This window comes from Erpetoichthys calabaricus, chromosome 4 (assembly GCF_900747795.2).
Source record: "Erpetoichthys calabaricus chromosome 4, fErpCal1.3, whole genome shotgun sequence".
Taxonomy (NCBI): domain Eukaryota; kingdom Metazoa; phylum Chordata; class Cladistia; order Polypteriformes; family Polypteridae; genus Erpetoichthys; species Erpetoichthys calabaricus.
In genome coordinates, this window is record NC_041397.2 from 45,980,088 (window position 1) to 46,005,309 (window position 25,222).

The window sequence follows — 25,222 nt, forward strand, 5'->3', positions numbered from 1 at the left end:
TTGGACACACCTGTCTATGAAGTTCAAGGCTTAACGAGCTAATCCAACCAATTTGGTGTTGCAAGTAATCAGTATTGAGCAGTTACATGCATTCAAATCAGCAAAATTACAAGGGGACCCAAACTTTTGCACAGCCAGTTTTTTCACCTTTAATTTAATTTCATACAACTAAATACTGCTTCACTAAAAATCTTTGTTTGGAAAACACCCCAGTACTCAGATGTTCCTAGGAAATGAAAGACATACCACTGTTATCTTTTTTGTTGAAAGTAGAGTAAATTATTATGCAGGCTGAGAGGGGTTCCCAAACTTTTTCATATGACTGTATGTACATTAAAGAACCATCAACAACAAATCAAATCAAATTAACAATACTGTATATTGAGCAATTTTTATAAAAGTAAAGTTGAATAAATCGGACTCTGCAGCTGCATGAATAAAAGGTGAAGTATCCCTTCTGGTTAGCGGAAATAGCTCAAAAGTTAATAGAAATCTATGTTTTGTACCAATACTTGTATGCAAAATTTGGTTGACCTAAGTGAAAGCGTACTCAAGTTATCGTGTTTACATACACGCACACACACAGATACACAGACATAATTCCAAAAATGGTAACTCAGACTCAGGGAGGTTTAAAACGATGTGATTCATCAAAATCTCAAAATGGAATTTGTGGAGGTTTCCAATACTTTCCCTACACTTCGTATATGAGAAAGTCAGGGATGTCTATAAACGTTGAGATTCATCAAAATTTCGACATTAAATCTTTGGACGATTGCAGTACTTTCCCTATACTTTGTATACAAGAAAGTAAAAAGAAGTATGACATGTTGCTTCAGTAGTTCAACCACTAGTAAAAGCTGTTTCTCATTAACCACTACACAGCAGAGGAAGTAGGGTCAACAGTTACCTGAATGTGGAAAGGTAGTAATCTTTTAGGTATGAATCTGACATAGCCCAAGCTATCAATGTGTTAATAGTTAAACAAAAAATAAATAAAAGTGTACCAGTCCTAATAAATAAATAAATAAAAGTGTCCTCATGGAGTGGGCTCAGTTTACTCTTAACTTATCAAAGGAATAAATGCAAATTTCTGAACATAATACCAAATGCAATTGAAATACTGCACTGATTAAAAGACTTGCAAACCTTTAATTTAGAAATGACACAGTTTCAAAGTTATTCCCAATTCTGTATCTGGCCACCCGTTCAGTTAACAGAGTGCATTATGGGCAGAGGGGATGCTGCCACTTCTTTTCTAGGTTGGCTCATTGGGGTGAATGTGACTGGAATTCTTTCCAATGAAATCCCTCTCCATTCAGTAAGCTGAGGTCCAATATAACACACTGCTATCCTCTCGATAATATCAAGTTAATCTACCTTCAGTTTTTTGCAATTACAGAGTGTTAAAAAGAGAGCGGGGTAGATTTTTTAATGTGTTCTGCACGTAAAAAAAAACAATGATAGAAACAGAGGAAGCAAAGCTGCTCAAGTACAGCACAATAAAAGACAGCTTATGCTCACTTTTCTGAGATCATCCAGTTGTGCTTTCAGTGTGTTCACTTGATCTTGATACTGGTCGGTGTGGCTGTTTGCATTTAACTCTGCATCTTCTACTTGAGACTCCAACTGCAGGTTCTAAAAAAAAAATTAAAGACAAAATAATAAGTAAATAAACAGCAAGTCAAATACAATGCAACCAAGATAATAGCTGGATCATGGTAAATTTGGCACAAATGTTCGGAAGTTTTTCTTCACAAAGTGAATCAAAGATATTTATAATAAATTATTAGTTAGGGTGGCAGATAATAATACTTTAGGGATCTTCAAAGGTAGCAGAACATTCTACAATACAAATCAGAAGAATAAGTTGTGTATTTCTTCCATGACGATGGCTATTGCTATTATACCCTGCTACCATACATGGATCCCTCAACTTGTAATGACATTGGTAATGATCTGTGAGGACAAAAGCAAGACGGAGACCTCTGTAAGGTAGGATTTGTGAATTATTAGTTTATATTTCTTTTGCTTTCTATTTATTGTATTTAGAACTTGTGATATGTGTTGTTCTTACAGTGGTTGGTTGTATTAGGATATTTTACACAAAATATTGTTGATGATTATAATGTTATTTTTTGTAGCTGTACAAAACTGGTCTGGCACACCTCACTGCCATCGCAGTCCTAGATGTTTAAGAGAACAAGCTGTGAAGGTCGCCAGTTGGAGTGCCACACACTGCGCATTAGCAAAATCCAGAGCTGCCTTGCTTGTTTGGCTTTCGAGAGGACAGTCTCAGTATAAGAAATCTAGAAACTCTTATTTTTGTCATTGCTAATGGGAAAAGAAAATAGCCAAACAATTATCACATTATTTCACAATTTGCTTTATAGTGGTGCCTGTTATTGCAGAGTTTTTTGTATTTGTGTTCAAATATTATTTATTTATTTTTTTTGCATTTTATTGAATTTTTTAAAAATCAAATAACATTCCATACAAGCAAGTCAAGTTCTATTTGTGTTCAATAATTGAATGCAAAACTTGTGTAGGCTCTTGTGTTTTTCCCTAATTACCAGCTCTGCATATGCAGCATGCTAATCCCAATATAAACTATTGTTCTGCAAATTACATGTTATTTGACATCTACACAGCTATTACAGTATAATGAAGGTATTAGGTTATGATTTCTATTTTATAAATATAAATAAACATTGTCATTTGGTTGAATAACACTTTTACTTGGTTAGTTGTTGCTGGCGACAAGTGTGATTGTAAGGGGGCCCAATGTTTTGTTGGACCCAGGGGTCTGTGAACTTGGGATCAATCTCTGTCAGATGCACATTTCAGTTGGTTAATGTTTTAGAGTCATTTTATTAAACAAAGGAGCAAGAAAATAGATCAACTGAAAACGAGCTGTTCACAGGACTACTAAATAATAAATTAATTTAACAGAAATGTATCTTATACTGTAGAACTAGGACCCCATGTAGCTGCAGGTTTTTGTGCCAACCAAATTCACAATCATTAATAATAAACGATATTAGTTGATCTTATTTGTTCTCTTTTCTTGTTTTGCATTCATAAAAGTGTAGCAGTGTAATTTTTACATGTATACGTCACTTGATGTACTTCCATTTTTGCTCTCTACCTCTCTTTTGTTGATTTTATTATTTTACCCTTTTTCTGTGTAGTTTGCCCCCTTCATTTTATCCTAACAGTGACAACTAACAACAAGCACAGTAGACATCTTTGCAGAAGACACTGAATGATATAAAGCTGCAACTACTTCAGTTTCAGGCCCATTAATGTGCTTATTAGTAAATAATGGATTAAATAAACAGAATGCCTGGAAAAAAGAATGAAAATTATGATGAACATACAGTTTAAAAAAGTAAAAAAAACAACTAAATTAGCCCTATATAAATGCTTAGTACATTTTCAAATAAACATTTACCAGATTTACTTTTGTAATTTCTACATTGACCCCAAAACACAGAAACTGAAAAACCAAAGCTCACTTAGTTAGGTTAGGACCCCCTGCAACCACAGAGGGTCCCCAGGAGTGAGTTTGGGAACAATTGCTGTTGACAACAGAATGAGAGTGACTTTACAGACTTAGTTAAATAACAAAAGCATGCAAAAATAACAATGGCTAAATATGCATAACTATTTAATACCATTTTATATACTGATTATAACTATCTAAACCTACACGTTAACAGGCATAACCACACATGTTATTAGAGTTTTGTTGGTTTTTTTTGAGGAGATTCAGCAGAATTTTCAATGTTAAAACATCGTGCACTGGACAGAAGTTAGAAAGGAGAGTATTGTGTGTTGAGATTTTTTTTAAAGTTTGTAGGTCTGTTTATGCCAGAAGTGGAACCCCAATAGGTTTTCACTGAGTAACTAAGACATTCATTTAGCCAGAGGCAACAAACTTTTGATTGTGAGTTTCAAGGGATTTTCTTTTTCCTAATGGTCTACTTTTACATCAATAAAGTTTCACTTCACAACATTTCAGGTGTTATGTTAGTTATTTTTATTTTCCTCATTCTTTGTTACATCCCTAGCCGTGATCTAAATATGGATTTGGGGGGTTTTCTAGATTAAGGAATCTGAAAATTCCTTCAGTTTTCTAATTTAACGCTTTGTTTTAAAGTTGACTGTTTATTTTTGTATAACTCCAAGCCATTTTGCATTCTGATGGGCGCCACTGTTTTCTGTTGTTCACGTCTTCCATATCTATGGGAACAATCCTAGCATTCTGCAGGAGACGCAGCGCTGATAGCGTTCTAATTGGAGACTGGTTTAGAGATCGTCCAAAACAACACCGACTTTTGGATGCCAAAACTCTTTCTGTACCTTGTTCTTGCAATTTTTTTTATTTTTAATATCCTGGTATTTGAGTGTGTCCTCTCATTTCTTGGTTTCTGTCCCCCATCTTGTTTCCTGTAGTTAGACAATCTGATTAGCTCAATCTCCCAGTTTTGTCCTCTGACTGTTTTTGTCTACAAATGTCACTTTCCTTCTTTATGCCCTTGCCGACAGGATACTAGGGGCACGATTGAGTATAAAATTCCAGCAGAGTCACAGTTTGAGTGGCCTTTGCATGTTCTCCCCACATCCCTGCAGGTTTTTCTCCAAAATCCCAAGGTTAGGTTAATTGGTGACGCTAATTTGGCCCTGTCTCAGTAAGTGAGTAAGTCTTCTCAGTGATGGCCTAATGCCATGTCAGGCGTTGGCTCCTTGTGCTCCATGCTTCCAGGAAAATATCTGCTTCCCCCTCACTATTGCATTGAAATAATTAAATTCAGAAAATGAATGAATGCATGTTATTTCATTTTCCTCTTTAACATTATTTTGATCTTTTTATGGTTTAAATCCTTGCAGAACATGGTGTGTGATTCAATCCCTGGCTGGTATGCCTGTCTAAAGACACAGTGATGAACTGTTTATTTTAAAATGGCCTGGCACTGTGAATTCCATTCAGGGTTCAGTTTCTCCATCATGCTAACTGTTGGTAGAGTAAAGTCCAGCATTTGAACCAGTAAAGAATAACATAACCTAACAATCTCAAGTCAAGTCAAGTTGGGGAGCATGCACTGGTACAGTGCGTTGCAGCACCCACTACACGACAAAACAACTCGGGATCCCAGTTGGCAACCCCTCAGGTCCATCCAGTCCCACCCTCCAGAAATGACCCTCTATCTGCTGCAGCCAGGTGTTACGTGGGCGACCCCTTGGCCTGGTCCAGCCACTCGGGTCCCCAACAATGAGGATCTTACGAGCTGGATCACCCTCGGGGAAACGTGCCACATGGCTGTAGTGCCATAACTGACCAGCCTTTGAACCAGTAAAGAATAACATAACCTAATGATCTCAAGTGCGGTTATTCCAATTGTGGCAACAGAGGCTATTCTGGCTGTTAACTGGTAGAGCACTTGAAGTAATTTTTATAGTGGCACAGAATTCCCCCCAAAAGTGTCTGCTGAGAGAGAAGCACAATAAGATGCACTACTCATTTTGCATGCAAACAAAGAGTAACGTTTTTCATAATAAAGGTTAAGTCAAACCGGTGTTCCATCAAACAAGTTATTCATTTTAGCTGGGATCGGCTGTGGTGCCCCTCAGCCCTGCTCATAATGAAGTAGTTGTCTTAAAGAATGTATGAAATGGATTACACTTTTCGTTTTCATGTGAAACTTTTAATAATGTGGAAGCCTGAAAAGTAGAGAAGATGCTCTGAAGTCATTCCACTAGCCTAAAGAAACAGATGCTGCAGAGATAAAACCTTAGCTAAGCTTTGAGTAAATTACACCTCAGAGACCAAGCGTATAGCAGTCACTGCAATCTGTCTAAAGAGGTCAGAGCAGGTAGCAGTGTCTAATTAAAATCACTCACAACAGACTGAGCCAGCAGCTTTATTCCGCCTACTGTAGTGGTGTGCACTCCTTAAATCACACCACATCAGAAGTAGTTGGCAAATAGCTTGTGATAAATGTGTGCATATTATGTTGCTTTTGGTAGAAAAAAAAAAGTTTAAAAATCATAGATATAAAAGTTGTTATGTTTTTACTCTTTTCCTAGTGGCTAAATATCCTTTGTTGGATCATTTATATTACTATTTATTTTACTCACTTTACAACTGATTTGTTGTGTCAATAGGATGCTATATTAGTTTAATAAAAATAAAAAGTAATTTCCCCCAAAACTATTAACCCAAATGTGATGGTTTTACACCACCAGATATTGCATGTCTGGCATTATTTCTTATTATGGATATGAAGTGGAAACAATGAGCAGTCATCCAGTTCTTGACCAAAGAAGGATGTATTGCTGCCGACATCTACAGAAGGCTCAGAAATGTGTACAGGGAAGCAATGGTTGATGAGAGTAATGTGTGAAGATGGGTGAAAAAGCTTAAAGAAGGTGAAACCAGTGGTGAAGACAGACCATGCAGTGGAAGGCCATCAACTGCAGTTACAGAGGAAAACCAAATCACAGTGGATGACATGATTCACGCATACTGGAGATTTTCCAAAGTGGGTATGATAAGTGGTTTCAAAGGTGGTACAAATGCAATGCCATTGGCGGAGACAATTTTGAATTATACCATGTTGTAGACAAAGAGTTACTCTACACATGCATGTAGTTGCACGTGTCTTGTGTTGTTAATAAAAGAGTTATGTCCCAAGAGGCATTAATTTCAGTACAATCCTTATAATGCAAACATATTTACAATTAATTTTAACTTAATTGAAAGACCATTCACAGATCGCAAATATTTGCTGTTTTTTTATGCACAAAACCATTTATAGAAGTAAGTGTTCACCAAAGAAGAATGATATACTTTGATTTTCCTTACTTTTCAGGGCAAGCCCTTAATCCTTTTCCCTATAAGTAGTTTAACAGTTGTAAAAATATAAATTATATACATTATTCATTTCCACCTTTATATTTTAATTGATATCACATTTTCCAGTGATCGTCACTAGATTTAAATTTGAATGCCTCACACTGTATGTTTAATATATGAAAAAAAAAATCTACTAACGAAATATGAGATGCCACTAACCACAGCTTGCGTTAATAACTGTCCACGCTCAAGTAGTGGCCCAATACTGCAGTTAACAGGCACATAAAAACTTACCGCATTCTTCACTCGATCAATCTCTCGTTGGATGGAGTCAATCTGCAGCTTGTAAAGTCGTAATTCTTCTTTTATTGAAGTGAGGGCTTGAACATTAGGCTGTGAAGCTCCTGATGCCATTGTGATCTTCAAGAAGAAAGTTAACAAATTTAAAGCAAGATGATCATGGGAACCATGATGCCTGATCAGTTAAAGGAAATGCATATTGATTGTGACATACAAATTTTAAAAAATGTAATAAATATTTTGTTCAGATGTAAAACTTTTGTAGTGTTGCTACAGTTTCAACTATCAGTTCAGCGATTATCAATAATGTCATCTCATACTGCCAGATTTCTTATCTTACTGATTTTGTGATATGTAAATATTGGACCTTGAAGACATGGTCCCCAATGATTTTATTTTATTCAGTCTCTCCCCAGTGAACATTTTAGATCTTTTTCATGTTTCAAAGACATAATTTACAGAGAATTCTCCAGAGGTACATATAATCAGACTAGCTGAGTTCAAACAGAAATCTTTACTTTACCAAAATCAAAAGGAAAAAAACAAATATGAGGTCAAAATTCATCTGCAAGAAAATTAAATGAAAATACAGTGAGATGTTTTTTGGTGAGTTTCTAAGTTGTTGCAGAACTTATTGTAGGATGCATGAAGAACAAAGATCCACAGAGTCATAAAAAGGCTGTCACTTCCTAATAACTGATACCAATGCTTCAAAGAGAATGTCATTGTTGAAAGATGGCATATGAAGAGCAGGCCATTATCAAAGACCAAAAGTAAAAACAAATTAATTATTTTCCCTTTATTAACATTACATAACTACATTAAAAATAGTGTGATAGAGAATATTTGACTTATATTAAGTAAGACCATATTTTCTATCAAATTGTGCTTCAACAACTACCCTAATTCATCTGTAGATAAAGCTAAAAAAAAGTATAAACTATTGATGACTGAATACAGCTGTTATATTTTGCATACAATCTTGTGAGATTAACTCTGAATGTAATTTTGCAGGTGATTTCACAATTTCAAAAAGTGAAATCTACTGAAATTATGTTTTGGGGGTTCTTAAAGTTTTTTGGGGGCAGAAAGAAAGGAACATTGCTCCCAAATGATTTCTCTGCACTCTACATCTGCTCTCCAGTGGTGCCCCGATCGTCCCTGACTCCTACCATGCAATTCCACAAGCTCTCATCTACTTTGTGTAGTACTTGTATGCACATTCTTAACACCTCACACCTCACTTGGTAATAGCATCTGCACTCATTTTCCTCAACCCTGTAAGCTGATCCAAGCCAGGATCCTTCTGAAGTCTCGCTTGCAGCCATGCACCCATGCCAATAGATTTTAGCTGTAGACATGCTCTTCTGAAATCCTTGCTGGTAAGTGCTTGCTAGCTGACAAAATCCCCCCCCCCCCCCCCCCCCCCCCCACCCCACTGGGTACCTGGCAACATTACTGACAATTAGGGTCTTGGCCTGGGCACATTTTAAAGATCTTAAGTCGAGATGAATGTAGGTGGTGTACAGTTTTTAGATGAATTATGTGACATTTTGCATAGATTGTTGAGGGGTCTGTCTTGTGAATAACCAAATTAGACTGCTTATCTGAAATTCTGATTAAAATATCCCTTTTCCCAAACCTTCCATAAGTCACTGTTCTGCCCCACGTATTAACTGTTACTGTTATTTGTTGAACTGTGCTCCCCCTTTGTCTTGTCACTTATTAACACGCATGTCAGTCACGTCCCACACTCACAGTGGTCAGTGGTGTTATAAATGTCTATGAAACTTGTGTAAAGCACGTAGGTCCCATAATGAACATTGAAATACAATGCACCCCATGTAGGCACCCCTTTATCTCTTGTTTCAGTCACGTCTGAAGCGTATCTTTAAGGTACATAAACCCCTGGGTCTGGTTAGTTGTGGTACACAGCAATTTGGACCTCTGTCTACACACCTCTCTTTGTCACGACCTGCCTGTGGAAATCACTCGCATTGTAAGTGAATTTTAAAGCTTTGTTGTTTAATGTATATTTTCTGCTATGTATTGCTTTCTAAATCATTATTTATTGTCTTTGGTTGTACACCTGTAAATACCTGTATGTTTCCTTTGTATATATTTCAGTGTACAATGAGGTAAATCCAGTAAAAGCCTTCAAGAAAGCTCACTTTTGTCACTTTTTATGTAAATATGCTGAGTTGTTTAAGCTCCTTGTGGCCATGCCGCACAACCAGCACAGAGTGAGGCAGAAAAGTCATCCTGGGGGCTGAACGTTTTGAAAGTGAGTGAGAAAGTGTAGAAATAACTTCCTATGTATTCCTTATTGGAAGACAGTATTTCTTCTACCCTCAAGATTTAGCAGGGTTAGAAGATGCTATGGTATTTTATGGTGGTATTGATCAGTACCCCTGATAACTAAATAAAATTAAGAAAACATGTCAGGTTTATTTGACAAACTTTCCAACTTACATACAGTAGAATGGAATAAATGTAGTAAAACATGATTGTCATGCAATAGGGCAACTGATTATAGTACACTGAAGCTAAAGCGTCTTCTATGCTGGCACCACAACAGACTTAATTTAAACAGACATTACACTGTTTTGTACCTTATCCATTGGCATTTGACATACAAACACCAAAGTTTGAGATGTGCAGCTTGCAGCATTAAGTGTAGATCTTCACCATATTCCATTGCAAGTAAAAAAAGATTTAAAATTTAGCATGATACAGTATTTCCCACAGTATACAGAAAACAAAGAAAACAGCTTAATATACCACATTAACTGGTTTTGAGCCTGAAATTGAACTTAAAGATTAAACCACATATCCTCTATTTGTTAAATGTAAGATCAAAACAGAGATGTAAAACACAAGACATCTCGGAAGAGGTGACATAATGACAGTTTACAGCAATGAAAATCATTTCATGAAAAGTGTTACTCATCTCCCTCGGGTCTTCCCTTCTAAAAGAGGTGTTAAAAAGATGTGTGAGAATGCAATCACTTTAATCACCAATGAATCAAAATACCTTGTTTTGCACGGCTGTGAAGGACTCCTGCTTGCTTCGCTCTGCTAAGGCCTCATAATGAGCCTTTACATCACTCAAAGCTGTTGTTAGGTCCAAAGCCTGGGCGGCATTATCGACTGAGATGGAGAATGCAGCCTTCATGCCTCCAGTTACAATACTTCTAACTTCCTTGACTTTCTGAGGAAAACAAAAAGAAACAAGGAACCATTTCATTCTACCATTTAAGACAAAACTAATTATTATATGTATACCCATTACAAATGTTGCTCAAGCTTTTCCTATCACAGATGAGGAGTAGAGGGCTACCACATTTATTTACATTTTTAAATAATATTACTTTCTGAAAATATTAGTGGAACTTCAGCCATGCTAGATATCAGCTGATATAACAAACTAATTTTGGCAGAAAAAGGAAAAACAAGGCATCTCTCTAATGACCACAGCATACACTGAAACTCATCTAATGGGAGTTTCAGGTATTTTGGTTCCTTTAAAGAGAGGGCAATAGATCAATACGCTTCTTGTTTCATCTTTTTTCCCAGCCTCATTTTATAGGTAAAGTGTTTCGACAGATCTAAAGGAATTCTGCGGCTGGATTAACATTCATTTCCCAGAAGGATAGAAAGCAAATGGATGAATGTTTAAACGGCATAATCCCTCCATTAATTTTTGGTGTGTTAGAGCCAAGTAGTGATTACGTGTGACACTAAATATTCTAGGTACCAAACCATTTAAAATTGAATGAAAGTGTTCAGTTTCAATATGTGCTTATTGTTGCTTTCATTATTAATTAATTAAGAACTCTTTTTTGGATAAAATTAACATAGCTTTTAATTTGTACCTTTTGAAAAAATAAAAGCAGCGTCAATTGCCAAAAATGGTAGAATAAGAATAAGTTGGTGAACTATTTTCTTCTGTGCTTTGTATCCTATAGGAGGAGTCCTCAGTTATGTGCTTGGAGGGCCGCAGTGGCTGCAGGATTTTGCTTCAACCAGTTTTGTAATTAAAATATAATTATTTCCTGCTAAAGGAATATGTTTTTAGCTTAATTTTCATTAATAGCACACTTGTTATGTTACAACTGCATTCAGGTTTTAATTGTTTCCTATGTTATTAACCAACCCCCAGTTTATAATGAGATGTCAATGACCTGGAACCACCATCTTCTCAGCTAACTTGGTTCCATTTGAAACAGTGATATGCCTAATGAAATGTTAACAAAATGTTTAGAAGTTATGGAGAGAGATAATAGGAAAGGGCCGATTCCTTTGTCTTGTTAGTCATTTGGGGTGGATTGGAACAAACTTTTACAATTGTGAAATGCTATCATAAAAGAAGCCAAGGTGCCAGAGGTAAGGTGAAGAAGAAGTATGTCACTGTCAGTGTACAAGAAAAAAGGGGATTGCATGAGCTGTGGTTGATATAGAGTGGTCAGGCTCTTTGAACACTGAGTGAAGTTCATCAGATGGGTCATCAAGCAAAGAATCAGAGGAATGATAAACACAGATGAAATACAGAAAAGGGAACTGTCAATGCAGTTTATATTAGGAGATAGGTTCAGTAGTACTAGGGTGTTGTACCGTGTTAGCCATTATGAATGTAGAGAAAAGCCAAGCAAAATGACACCTTTTATTGGCTAACTAGAAAGATTACAATATGCAAGCTTTCGAGGCAACTCAGGCCCCTTCTAGAGGAATGGAAACCAGTGTTTTTCACGTTTGTGGATTTAGAAAAATGCATTTGACCATATCCCAAAAGAAGTTATGAGATGGCCAATGTGGTATATGGGAGTGGAGGACTATCTTATAAAAGTGGTCATGTCCATGTATGCAGGTGCTGAGACAGATTGCAAGAGCTTTAGCTTGAATTTGGGAGTACATCAAGGTTTAACCCTTTGCTGTTTGCTATTGTAACAGAAGAAGTAACTAAAAAATAAGACAAGAACTTCCAAATGGAACTCCTATATGCAGATGGCTTGGTTTTAATTGTTTATAGTGAGGAAGAATTAAGAGAAAAGTTACTTGAATGAAAAAACAGATTGGGTGAGATGGGATTAAAACTGACAACCTGGACAAAACTAAGGTAATGATGGGATCTGTAGAAGAATCTGGAAGGTGGCCATGCAGTGTAGTGTTTGTGTTACAGGTGTAGATTCAAACTCTAAAGTGAACAGAATGTGAGATAAAAGCTTACGTAACGTGCAAGGGCATAAAGGAATAGCTGGCAAAGATCCACATCTCCTTCGAATGCAGAAGATTCAGCAGTGGAACCCCACAGACAGTCAATGACCCTGAAGACTTTGTGATTGGAGGTAATATAAAACTAAAGTGGGTTGGTAAGTTTTGCTATCTTGTTGATATGTTAAGCTATACTGGGGGAGCAGATTTAACAGTGATCATCAGACTAGGGTGGTAAAGTTTAGAAAAGTACTACCATTACTATAAACTCCAAGGTGACTTCATAGCCTGTATGGTATGGTGCTCTGATCACCTAGAGAAGTTGTGTCTCAGATCTGTATGATAAGATGGGTGTGTGATGTATCACTGAAAGATAGATTGAGGAATGCAGATCTATGCAATAGAGTGAATTCTGAACTCTAGATTCTATCATATTTACCTATATATATTCTTCTTAGAGATTTTTCAAGTCGTCTACTGCAGAAGTCACATAATGGACATTGTCATCAATCAAGCTACAATGGTCTAATGCACTTGGGATATCTCATTGCTCAAAACAGTGTTTTGGTAAGTGTTTTTTCATCTGCATAATGATACAGACTGAAACCATGACCATGACATCACCACTGCATAGTTAAAGGCTTCCTTTCTGCTATATCCTAAAAACAGAATAGCATGCTTACTTGCCTAATTAGGCCTTTAAAAATGAGTGAGACCTGACCAGTACTTAAAAGGTGAACTTCAAGGATAAAAAGAACAATGTCTCCTTTCCAGTATATGCTCATATGTATTCATTTATTTTTATATTGACTTTTTTGTACCTTTCATTCACATGTTCATTCTACTTTGCCCTCTACTGCGCTGACTGAACAGGGAAACAGCAGTTTTGGGAGGAAATGGAATCAGGAGAAAAGTATAAACTAGTTAAGGTTAGCTACTGTGAGCCTAAGAATTTAGTGAACCAACTAAGAGTCCAAAACTAACGTTGTCGTCAGGGTGGTAGCAGGAGACTCAAAAACCAGAATATGCATGTAAACTGTGCAAAATATAAGATAAAAGATATGTTCATAAAGAGAGAAAAGATTTCATAACCAGAGATCAAAATATGCAGAAAAGAATTACGCTAGAGACTATGTACTTTGAATCCACGCAAACTTGGACAAACCAGAAAACTCACAACGCTGATCTTTTATGCTGACCTGATAATAATGTCACACATCAAACACTCCCGACCGTCCTGCTTAACAATGACAAGGAACCGTGAAAAATAACTATTTGAAAATAAAAAAACATAATGATTTTAAAAATACATCAAATCAGGAAATATATGTGATTGCAGGATTTCTTCAGCTCTGAAACCCTTAGACCTGAGTTTAATCATTTTTTGACATCAAGGAAAATGCATAGAAAATGATAAAAAGTCAAAACATTCAATTAAATTTACAGTTTCTTTCCAGTGTTTAACCCCAAGATTTGGCCTCTGATTGGCTTGTAATTGATCTTACTTTCTGTTTAATTTGTAATATGCCCTTTTCTTTAAAGCACCTTGTCATAATACTTACTATAAATCCTTCATTATCATACTTGGTTAATTCAGAGTCTTACTAGGAGCATCAGGCATAATGTATGAACTAATCAGGAGCAAAATGCAAGTCCAGCAGAGCGTAAATCACTCGCATTCATTCACATGGCACCAGTTTAAAGTTGCCACTTGGCCTAACAGGCATGGCTTTGGAAAGTAGTGAAGAATACCAAAGAACGCAGAAAAACACGCAAGCAGACACAACTGAGCTGGGTCTCCAGTGTTAAAAATACATTCGCTGAGCTGTTTGATTTGTAAAGTTTGAATTGAATGGTTGATTGGGCATGAAAGTTTAAACCAGTTTTATTTAGTGGAAGAAAAAGAGCATTCTGTTAAGTCCTAATAAAAAAGAAACCGCCTATCTTCTTTCTCAGTAGGCCTCTAACACCTGATATGAAATAGACGTGCCACCCTGTACTCAGTGCTGTTTTAATTTTGGCAGAAGAACTGACTCTGACATGTCACACTGCATATGAACGTATATTTTTTCACTGGTGAGTTTGTTGCAGTTGGCTAAAGGATTTTTTACAAGCTGGTTCCATTTTTCTCTGCCTCTCTCTAGTGCTATCTATTCAGCTCCAGCTCTTTCCTCTTGTCTTTTTATTATCATTTTTCAGCACATTTTTTAAAAAAAGGGAAAGATGGCACAGTGTGTGCTGCTAAATATTCATTCTTGTTTCCCATCAGAGACAGCAGATTTGATCTAATGACGCACCATGAGTATTGAACTGGGACGCTTGGCCCATTTCAGGGGCATTAGGAGCTACTAGAGGAATGATCGCAGATAACTAAAGAAACAAAGCCTCTTTCATGAAGATTTTTGTCTGGGCTAATTAACCACATTTCCTACTGCTACGAATTAGCATTGGGCTGCAGAGAGTGGGGGAGTTAATACACTTCAGGTCTGCGAGACGTACTCACCAGAATGTTTAACAGTATCACTTAAAAGCTCTTTAACATTCACAGCCTGCACCTTCATTACCATTCCCTGTAGCTACCTGATTGATTTTAGCTGAACAAGGCAGAAGATGGTGCTGAAAGGCTTTCAGATCATTTGAATTTCCATGATTGATGAAAAGACATTCTAATAACATATACTACGTCAACTCAGAGCTCCTGAGAAGGGCATTTCGAAAATAACACTGATACGATATGGGCAGTAAGCAAATGAGTTTGTCTTTTATCCCTATGGGAAGCTACTGTATACCATTTGTAAAGTGCTCAAAGACTAATTTTTGTAAACAGGGTCTCCTCATGGATATTACAAAAAGCACATTTAATGCAGCTTTTCTGACAGTACAATGGCCTACCAAAAGTAAATATTTGTGCCATCCTATTCCAGCATATAAGACAGTAGAATCCTTCAACACAGATAATAGTAGAAACTGGGAATGTGATAAATGCATTTAATGTTTAAGGAGGAGATCACGGGGAATCAAAGAACTCTCATTTAATTCAAATAAATGCAATACATACAGTATGAAAGGCAGCTGTGCATGGCGACTTCGCCAGTCTTGCAAGCCCAGTGTGGAGTAATTGATGGCCAGTTAGATAGCGTAATGTGACTTAGGAATAATAAACCCTGTTGAGAACAGAAAGAATGCTCCCATTGTTTTGTCAGTTGCTTATATTTGCAACATCCTAAACTGGCTCTGTGTGGATGGCTTTGCTCCATGCCTTGATTTCTTCATTTGACCACTAGCCATTCCTGCTATATGTCTGTTCTCAGCATTTCCTGGAAACTTATTACATTTTTGGCTTTACTGGCTTCTCCTTTTACACAATGTGTTACCAGCTTAGTGTGAGAAGACATCATCTTAATATCTAGTCTACCTTCAGAAAACCCGGGATGACAAGAATAAAAGTGATATTCAATATATAAATGCAAAGGTATATTTTGAATGTCTCCCACTATAAAGAGAATATTCAGTCACAGAAACAATATGTGCACCCAATAACATGCTAAGTTTAGTATATAAAGGGTTACATGGAGTACATCACATATATTGTAATGACACGAAAATAGCTCAGCGTGAGTGAGTATGGATGTGTGCTCTGACATTTGGTTCATGGTTAGTTTCCACCTGGCACCCAGTTGTGTCTATTCTGTTTTCATACAACCCTAGAGTGGATTAGGAAATCATGTAGATGAATGGATGGGTGGATGGATATTTTAAGTTGGTAGCATCGTGGTACAGTGAACAGAGATGCTGTTTCACAGCTCCAGGGTCCTGGGTTTAGTTTCACGTATTCTCAAGAATGCAGGGGCTATTCTCTGTGTGCTCCAGTTGTCCTCCATTCTTTTAACTAATGACTATTTTGAACAGGGGAGAGTCAGTACATGCATTAATGTGCCATGACACGATCTCCATCACATCTCCAACCGACATGAATAGGATTAAGTACATTTAATAATTAATCTATGAACAGATATTTGTACGTCTGCTTGGAAACATTTAGTGCTTGAAAACCATCACAGTTGAGAAGCCTGTTAGGCAGGAGTCCTTTAGAGCATTGTAATTCTTAACATCATGCCATTTACAGATGCTCAGTTATTATATCATGTGCTTGCACAATAATTGAACAACTGATGTCTGATGTGAGATGAGCTTCTCTTTAGTTGTGACCTACAACTGATCATAAATGGTCACTTCCCCTGGCTATGCTCCGGTTGTAAAACAAAACAAGAAAACATTTAATCTTCTGATCGGTGCTTAAATTAGGCCCCCCGAGTCTGTTTGTGAAACTCCATCAGTGCTCACATTCAACTCATGCTTATAAACTAAACTTTTGTTTCTCTTTATTTTAATCAGGCTGTACTTTTATTACCTAACCTTCTATGCCAAACTGTGCTGTGCTGAAAGTACTCCTTCTGTGTTGTTATTCCATCTTGTCATCCCTCTGCCATCATAAAATATGCAGATTATTTTGCATTGGATAATCTATCTTGCTGCGGTGGGTTGGCACCCTGCCTGGAATTGGTTCCTGCCTTGTGCCCTGTGTTGGCTGGGATTGGCTCCAGCAGACCCCCGTGACCCTGTGTTTTTATTCAGTGGGTTGGAAAATGGATGGATGGATGGATAATCTATCTTGTTTTTTAATTGTTCTTTTTTATTTTATGTAGTGCCTTGTAATAGGGCGCTATCTGAAGGGTGCAATACAAATTGAAAATTGGTATACATTAAAGAATGGTGTAATATAAAATGATACTTTTTTGTTTAAGATATCCTGATTAAATAAAGCCATTAATCCCACATTTCCAAATATGTACACTAATTGTATTTATTGTAAATAACTGTTGTCACGCACGTGTGTTTTGGAGACAACCAAAGGGCTTGAATACATGTAATTCCATGCCAGACCAGGGGGTGGCAAAGTGCACTAACTTTCCCTCTCGATCTTTTGCAGACCAGTCTAGGGAAATCCCGCCCGTCTCTGGGGCAGCCAATGACGTCCCTTCCGGTTCTGGTGCTGATGACATCACTTCCTTTGCTGGCCTTTAAAGCCGCCATATTGCCTGAAGAGAGTTCAGTTCTGTTGTGGACTCTGTTGAATAAATATGTCGCTACTTTTGAATCAGTTTTGCAGCCGGGAACTATTAAATGGGTGGCTGCCCCAAACCTTCGCAATGTCTCATGGTCGTTATTGCGACACTGTATTTCACGATTGTACTGGAGTACTCAAAAACAACAGCATTTACGTCTATAACACATTTCCATACAAGATATACTGCTCAAAGTGCTTTACAAGAAATTATCCAAAAAAAAATAAAGGACATAAAGTCTCATTGCTAATTTTGCATTTGAGTGGCCCCTTGTCCATTATCCCTTTACCCACAGGAAACCTTTACTGCTCAGGAGTTGATCTTTGATGGCTTATGCGACTTAAAAGAGATCCTCATTTATGTTTTTTTTTTTAAATCAACAGATTCCTTAAATAGCTTCAGACAAAAAGTAGACCTGAGATATAGAAGAGGTAAAAGGAATGAAAATTAAGAATTTGAATTGAAAAGCATGGCATATTTTGATAGACCTCTCTCTAGTCTTCTTTTAACCTCTTTCAAGACTTCATATTTTTTACTTACTATTGGACTGAAGCCTTCTATACACAGTACATTTCTTTTCTTCTTTTCTTTGTTTATTAATATGTTGTTTCAAACTTTTAAAATATATTTTCATTTATTTTGTAAAGCATTAGAACACAAGTTGCCATAGCAAATAATATACATGTACAATACATGCATTATATTGTATACTTACAGAGTCGTATAACTGCTTGGAAAGAACAATCTGATCTTCAATGCCTGTTATTTTAGTCTGAAGTTCAAAAATTGTAAGGTACAGAGTGTCCACTTCCTGAAAAGACAGGTCAAAATATTCATTAGATAGATAGATAGATAGATAGATAGATAGATAGATAGATAGATAGATAGATAGATAGATAGATAGATAGATAGATAGATAGATAGATAGATAGATAGATAGATAGATAGATAGATAGATAGATAGATAGAGGCAGCACGGTGTGCAGTGGTAGCGCTGCTGCCTCACAGTTAGGAGACCCAGGTTCGTGTCCCGGGTCCTCCCTGCGTGAAGTTTGCATGTTCTCCCCGTGTCTGCGTGGGTTTCCTCCCACAGTCCAAAGACATGCAGGTTAGGTGGATTGGCGATTCTAAATTGTCCCTAGTGTGTGCTTGGTGTGTGGGTTTGTGTGCCCTGTGGTGGGCTGGTGCTCTGCCCGGGGTTTGTTTCCTGCCTTGTGCCCTGTGTTGGCTGGGATTGGCTACAGCAGACCCCCGTGACCCTATAGTTAGGATATAGCGGGTTGGATAATAGATAGATAGATAGATAGATAGATAGATAGATAGATAGATAGATAGATAGATAGATAGATAGATAGATAGATAGATAGATAGATAGATAGATAGATAGATAGATAGATAGATACTTTATTAATCCCAAGGGGAAATTCACATAGTCCAGCAGCAGCATACTAATAAAGTACTACAGTACTTGCTACAGTAGCAGTACAGTCAAACAGCCATTTTTTGTGGACTACCTCTAAGAAGAAGATGCATCAGCAAGACATCATGAATGCTACATAGCTCAAAGTGCTATGTGTCACCACCAATCATACCCTGATTGGACATTATTTTAGCATATTGAAGGAGGAAGCAGTCACACCAATGCCAAGAAAATATGAGCCTGTGTAAATTTACTATTGGTTCTAGAGTGGAATTCTGACCATCCCCATCTGTGTAAAGAGAATAAGTGAAAACAAATGCTGAATTTCCGAAAGCTGCTTATGTCTGAATGGAAAAATGGTCATGGCTTTGAAGGAGGACCACAGTTAGATCTAAGAGAAAGCAGGAGGTGAAAGGAATTTGTTGAACATAGTGTTCCCTGTATATTCATCCATTTATTTATTATTGCTACTAAAATGGATTTTAAGGTCATATGAGTCCAAATTCAATTATGGCAACAACAGCACTAAGAAATGGCCATAGCCCGTGAGGAGGCACTAATCACCATGTAAAATCTACATGATATACATGGACAATACTTTAAGATAGAAACCAATTGATCCCATCACAAAGATCACTGATGTAGGCCCCTGCAGTCAATCACATTGGACATGGGATATATGAGAATATGTTACTTAGTGCTGTAACAGAAAGATGTCATGGAGGCTATGAAATGTTAACTTGACTGAATTAAATAAATAGGAATGAAGGAGCCATGGTGTTTCAGATCTAGTATATGACCATTACTAATTTGATAAACTGTTACCTCCTTCAGTGTTGTCCATTCAGCCTCCAGAGCCTTAGTAGCAGAGGTCTCTTCTTCATACCTGCAAACAGGTTGCAAAATATAAACATAATGCAAAAAATGTATCCTTGAGTAATAAATCAATGCTATTTTCCTGCTGTGCTATTAAATTTAATGATGACAGCTTCATTTCATTACATTATTGTTTTTTGTGTTGTGAATAATGACTTCTTTGCTAGCAAAAGGAAAACACTCTCTGCTATATATAGCACAACAAATTTTCATAGTTTGAACTTGGTGAATGTATTCTTTGTCATTTATTTTCTCTAAAATGTCTCTTAAAGATTTGTAATATCCATTGTGGCACCTGCATCTGCAAATGTAATTGCATTGTCTGCAGTCGAATGAGATGCAATGTGCGGCGGGTCATTCTTGTCAGTCAGGCCCAGACTTATTAAACAGCTAAGTGAACTGAGGGCCAAACCGTGAGGCAGACAGCTGCTCTGCACTTGTCTATATGTAAAAGCCAAATTCAGTCTAAAAAACAGAGCCTATAATTATTTTCAGTAGTGATCTAGGCAACCTTATAAGCAATAGACCAAATCTGATCAAAGCATTAGAGAGCCAATTTAATTCCACAGTCATGGTTCTGATTAGAACAGTGATGTATCACTTCTTCCCTGTAGCAGAAACAGAGACATGTTTTCATATCATTCTAAATGACATTATTGTTTTTTGTTGTGCAAAGAGTGCTGGCCATCAGCTGTAAATAAAATTTGTAAGATATCCTGGCACTGATAAAAAGCTTTACTCTTTTAATATCTGTAATACAGGTCCAGTAAATTACATTACATACATCATAATACATCAATGTATTTCTTAGTAGTAGGTGTGGTTAGTAGGGGACAAACATCGTTCATGTCTTTATTCTTCAGAGAACAAAAATACTTGTATTATTAATTTGTATTTTCCATATTATTGTAATCATTATCACAAATAAAAAAGCCAGACAAATCAGTTAAGTGATAGCCCAACTGACTGATTGATTTCCACGAGATACCTTCCTGTCAGAAGGAAACGCTTCAGGCTAAAGAATAAAATTAAGAATGATGGCACTCGCATTCTGCTTCATAGGGTGATCACAGAGGAGTCACTTAACCTTTATGTCCTTTAGATCAGAGATAATTCTTGAATAATGACTTATCGTGAAAATGACAAGTACACCAGAATTGTAGCTTGCATTTTGATAAACATAGTGTATAAGGTTGGGGGGCATTGGTTGAATTCCATCCATTTTATGTTGAATTTGTGTTTCAGCTAGTAATATATTTACAGAGATGGATTTCAAGGTGCTCACACTCACTCAGTGTAAGCTCCATTTGAAAGATATTTAGGAAGCCGGAGCCTTAGGTGAGAAAGTCTGACTGGTTCTAATTCTCCAATATCTGTCCAGCACCTCATAATAATTTATAAACTAATAGATAAAGTTAACAGATAGATAGATAGATAGATAGATAGATAGATAGATAGATAGATAGATAGATAGATAGATAGATAGATAGATAGATATGAACAGTAATATACAGTATAAGAGATAAGGTGTGATTAATTATAGACAGACCAGTAGCAGCACACTACACAAAAACGTACAGTGAATACACTTGACTTGAGCATTCCAAGTTTTCATTCCTCTTTCTCTGTACGTTTAGCATTCGTTTGCTCAGAGGATGATGGGCTTGCTGCTTCCTGAGCAGCTCTTCTATCCTCCACCCTAGCAGCCTGCTTTTTTTCTTTTTTCGTCCACATCTTTTCACGTTAAAACTGATTAAGTCAGTGTTTGTGTTGCAATTACTTAGTATGTTTTCTTAATTTTTCACTTAAACAGGTACTGAAGTGTTCAATCTGCCTCAAGAATGATTTAAGATATGAAGAGGTTGGGAAAGTGACGGCGAAGGTGGTAGGGATGAGAATGGCGCCTGAACGCAAGTGCCACATGGCCACCCTGATGGCCTCTGCTGAGAGTTGATTGTACAATAAAATAAAATAAAAATAAAAAGAGGAATAACCTTGGAGGTCAATCATCACCCTGAAAGTGGATAGTAGATGTCATGTAGTGCATGTGTACCAAATTTCAGGTTAGTTCAAATGGTTTGCGAGCTACAGGTGATTTAAAATCCTGGACAGACAAATGAACAGCCACACTAGCGTATTATTTATAAAGATAGATAGATAGATAGATAGATAGATAGATAGATAGATAGATAGATAGATAGATAGATAGATAGATAGATAGATAGATAGATAGATAGATAGATAGATAGATATGTGTACAATACATACATTTCAAATGTAGAACTAGTCAAACTTTCTTTCTGTCTTTGTTTCAGGTATACCTCTTTAGAAATAAAAACAAGAAATTGAAGAAATCACTAGAGAATGGCTGAATATTTAGAATATATCAACTGATGGAGTTCCTTATGGTGTGTTGTTACATACCCAACACTACTAGGTAAGTAGGGTTACAGCCAAATAGAGACATATGAAAAGCACTATATAGCTCAGGGGTGGGCAAAGTCATTCCTGGAGGGCCACAGTGGCTGCAGGTTTTTGTTCCAACCCAATTGCTTAATAAGAAGCACTTATTGCTCAAGAAACGCTTCTGCTTCATTTTAGTTATCTCCCTCGTTAAGATTTTGAACCCTTATTGCTTATTTAAGTCTTAAACAGCTTCATTCTTGGTTTTTAATTGCTCCTTATTAGCAATAAGATGCAAATGACAAAAGAAACCAGCAGTTATCCATTTTGCTTGTTACCCTTTACACCTGTGTGTATTTATCGTGCACTATTTGGTTTAATTAAATACATGGAAGGAAAGAGAAGAGAAAAAAGTGAAGGATTCAGAATTACCCATCCGTTTTACACTTCAAAGTATTTGGATGATATCCTTACAATGGAAAAAAAATATAGGATATGAGAATGACTTGACATAGCAGAGTTAAAGCACCAACAAGCCATGAAATGTAATTATTGGCAAGGATTGTTTTCTAATTAAGCAACTGGGTTGGAACAAAAACCCGCGGCCACTGCGGCCCTCCAGGAATGTCTTTGCCCACCCCTGATATAGCTGATACATATACTGATACATGGTGTTTTAGAAATAGTAGTCACATTGCTCCTCGAGAGTGTCACCTCTCATTTACAATAAGTAGATGTGAAAGAGTGACTTACTTGGCTTGAACATCGTCAATCACTCCCTTTAAGTGATTGATCTCAGCAGTCATCGCCTCCTTTGTGGCTGTCAGGTTGTCAATCTGTCCTTTGTAGCCTCCAATGGCTGATGTCACAATTATGGTGGAGTTGCCTGCTCCTGCCTGCTCAGGGTTGGTGAACATTGTGATCTGAGCCTTAAGGATGGCATTCTGTTGTTCTAAGTTTCGGACCTACAGTATGATCAACATACAAATGTTGTTTAGTATCTTTGACATCTCTTTGTGATGCTCGAATTCCATTCAGTTACTTGTTCCCGGTTTGTCTTTCTATAAAGAGCTCTATGGAAACCTCAGTCAGTTTACACTATTGACTCTGGCAGCTGGAAGGAGCAATTATGATTATGGTTATGCAGAGCTATATTTCATATATCAAAACTGTAACATGACATGCCCACAAATTAGAGAAAGCTAAAATGTAATAAGCATGACAATTTGTGATCTGATCTTGCATGCCGTAGGGTGATGCTGTGGCTTTTGCTCTCTTTCTCTTCCTTTTTTTTTATTACATTGGGAAATGCCGCCTGTTTACTGTTAGAAACAAAATTCACTGGTAAATCTTCAGCAAATTTCCTTTAAATTCTATTTTTGCAGCACTTTAAGGATTTTTCTTTGTGCCTTTTAAATAGGGAGCATGCTGAGGGAGATACTGCTACTGCCAGGAATTCCATCGGAAACAATCTGACTTAGCTTCATCTGCTCCACAAACCCAGCTTGGCAAGGCTCCGGTCGGCTTTTGTGTTTGGAACACTCATACCCGGAGGTGTCGGTCTCCCACTGGCACTTTCAGCCAGTCATTATTGCAGTGCTGCAGAAGTGCAATGTGACTCACTGACTAAATGGTCTACTAACAGTCATAAATGAAGATAGATTAGAGCAATCTTTGGAATAATCTGAATTTAAATAATTAAATGCAGCACAGGAGGTCAGGCTAGCAGTTCACACAATTAGTAAGACAAAAGTAAGGATTGCAATTCAGCGATCACAGATAAAATATGCTCCTAGCCCAGGAACATTATGTTACTGCAGACCAATAAAATCGCACACCTTCATTTTCGTGTCAGATTTCATCCTCACAAAGAGCAGTTTAAATGCTCGTCATTTGATTCCACAAGTATATATAAACATTATAAACAGTTTTTGACACATATTTTGCAATTGCAAGTTATTGAATCTTTATGAAAAAATGTCTTAAGAGATAGATGAGCCTGGCTCTTTCTTTTACTTTAAACATTTTAGTGCATGCTGACTGAACAGATAAACATTTTTATTCAAAGACACGCAGGGTTATGCTGTATTATCATTGGGGTCATACGACTACAGATGCATTCAATTCTAAAACCATTTTGCTTCATGTTTGCCTGTTATCATGTTTTCCACATAAGACTGTTTAATCAGAGGTCAAAGAGAATGTGGCACATACCTTGTCAATAAAAGATGCAAACTTATCATTCAGAAACTGCAGCTCCTCTTTCTCTTTCAGCCGAGTAACTTGGACTGCATCCACAGACGGCAAAGAGGGGTCTATCGAAGGAATGTCGGAGATTCCTGTCTCGACTGTTCTTGAAGTGACAAGAAAAGATGGGGAAAAGCCGTAGCTGCCTATTTTAAAACTACGCCCTCCAAGACGAGCCTTCAGCGGGGCAATTCCTGCTCTCATACTAGCCATTCGGCCACTTAGGGCACCTGCTGATCCCAATCCAATGCCAAGGCCAAGACCCCCTGCTCCCAGACCTAATCCTCCACCAAAACCGAAGCCACCACCCATTCCACCAAGGGCAAGGCCTCCTCTGAGGCCAAGTCCAGATCCTGCTCCCGCTCCAGCCCCTAATGCTCTGGAGACCCCAAAGGAAGTAACACCTCCTCCTCCTCCACTCCGGCTGCCGGAGAAGATTCGGTTGCCGGAATATGTGGCACCGAACCTCACCGCTCCTCCTTGAATTCTAGACTTTGAATCATTCATTTTAGCTCAGAACGGGGTAAGATCTATGACTTGAATCCTCCAGGAAGGCAGTTTGCCTTGGCCGAACAACCTCAATTTATACATGTGGTTTGGAATGAGAGACGCACAAACTTGCCTTCCCATTTGCTGATCTCGTGTCAGCATCAGATAATAAAAAAATACTCTAAGAGATCCAGCCAAGAAAAGCTTGCGTCTCACCTAGGGGCATTAAATGCCATCCATCACACAAAAAATCCACATTTTGAATGTTTTTAGGCTTGGGGCCATAGTTTG

General features: G+C 37.3%; 1 protein-coding gene across 1 annotated transcript in view; it reads right to left on the reverse strand.

Moving 5' to 3' along the window:
- Positions 1-25,007, reverse strand: part of si:dkey-183i3.5 (uncharacterized protein LOC566445 homolog) — a 36,137-nt gene extending 11,130 nt beyond the window's left edge. The window contains exons 1-7 of the mRNA XM_028799403.2: positions 24,410-25,007; positions 22,949-23,160; positions 19,742-19,802; positions 18,212-18,307; positions 10,194-10,370; positions 7,154-7,279; positions 1,525-1,638 (exon numbers count right to left, since the gene is read on the reverse strand). Of these exons, the coding sequence (XP_028655236.2) occupies positions 1,525-1,638; positions 7,154-7,279; positions 10,194-10,370; positions 18,212-18,307; positions 19,742-19,802; positions 22,949-23,160; positions 24,410-24,949 (1,326 nt within the window). The 5' untranslated portion in view covers positions 24,950-25,007. The remainder of the gene's footprint in view (positions 1-1,524; positions 1,639-7,153; positions 7,280-10,193; positions 10,371-18,211; positions 18,308-19,741; positions 19,803-22,948; positions 23,161-24,409) is intronic.
- Positions 25,008-25,222: the final 215 nt, after the last annotated feature.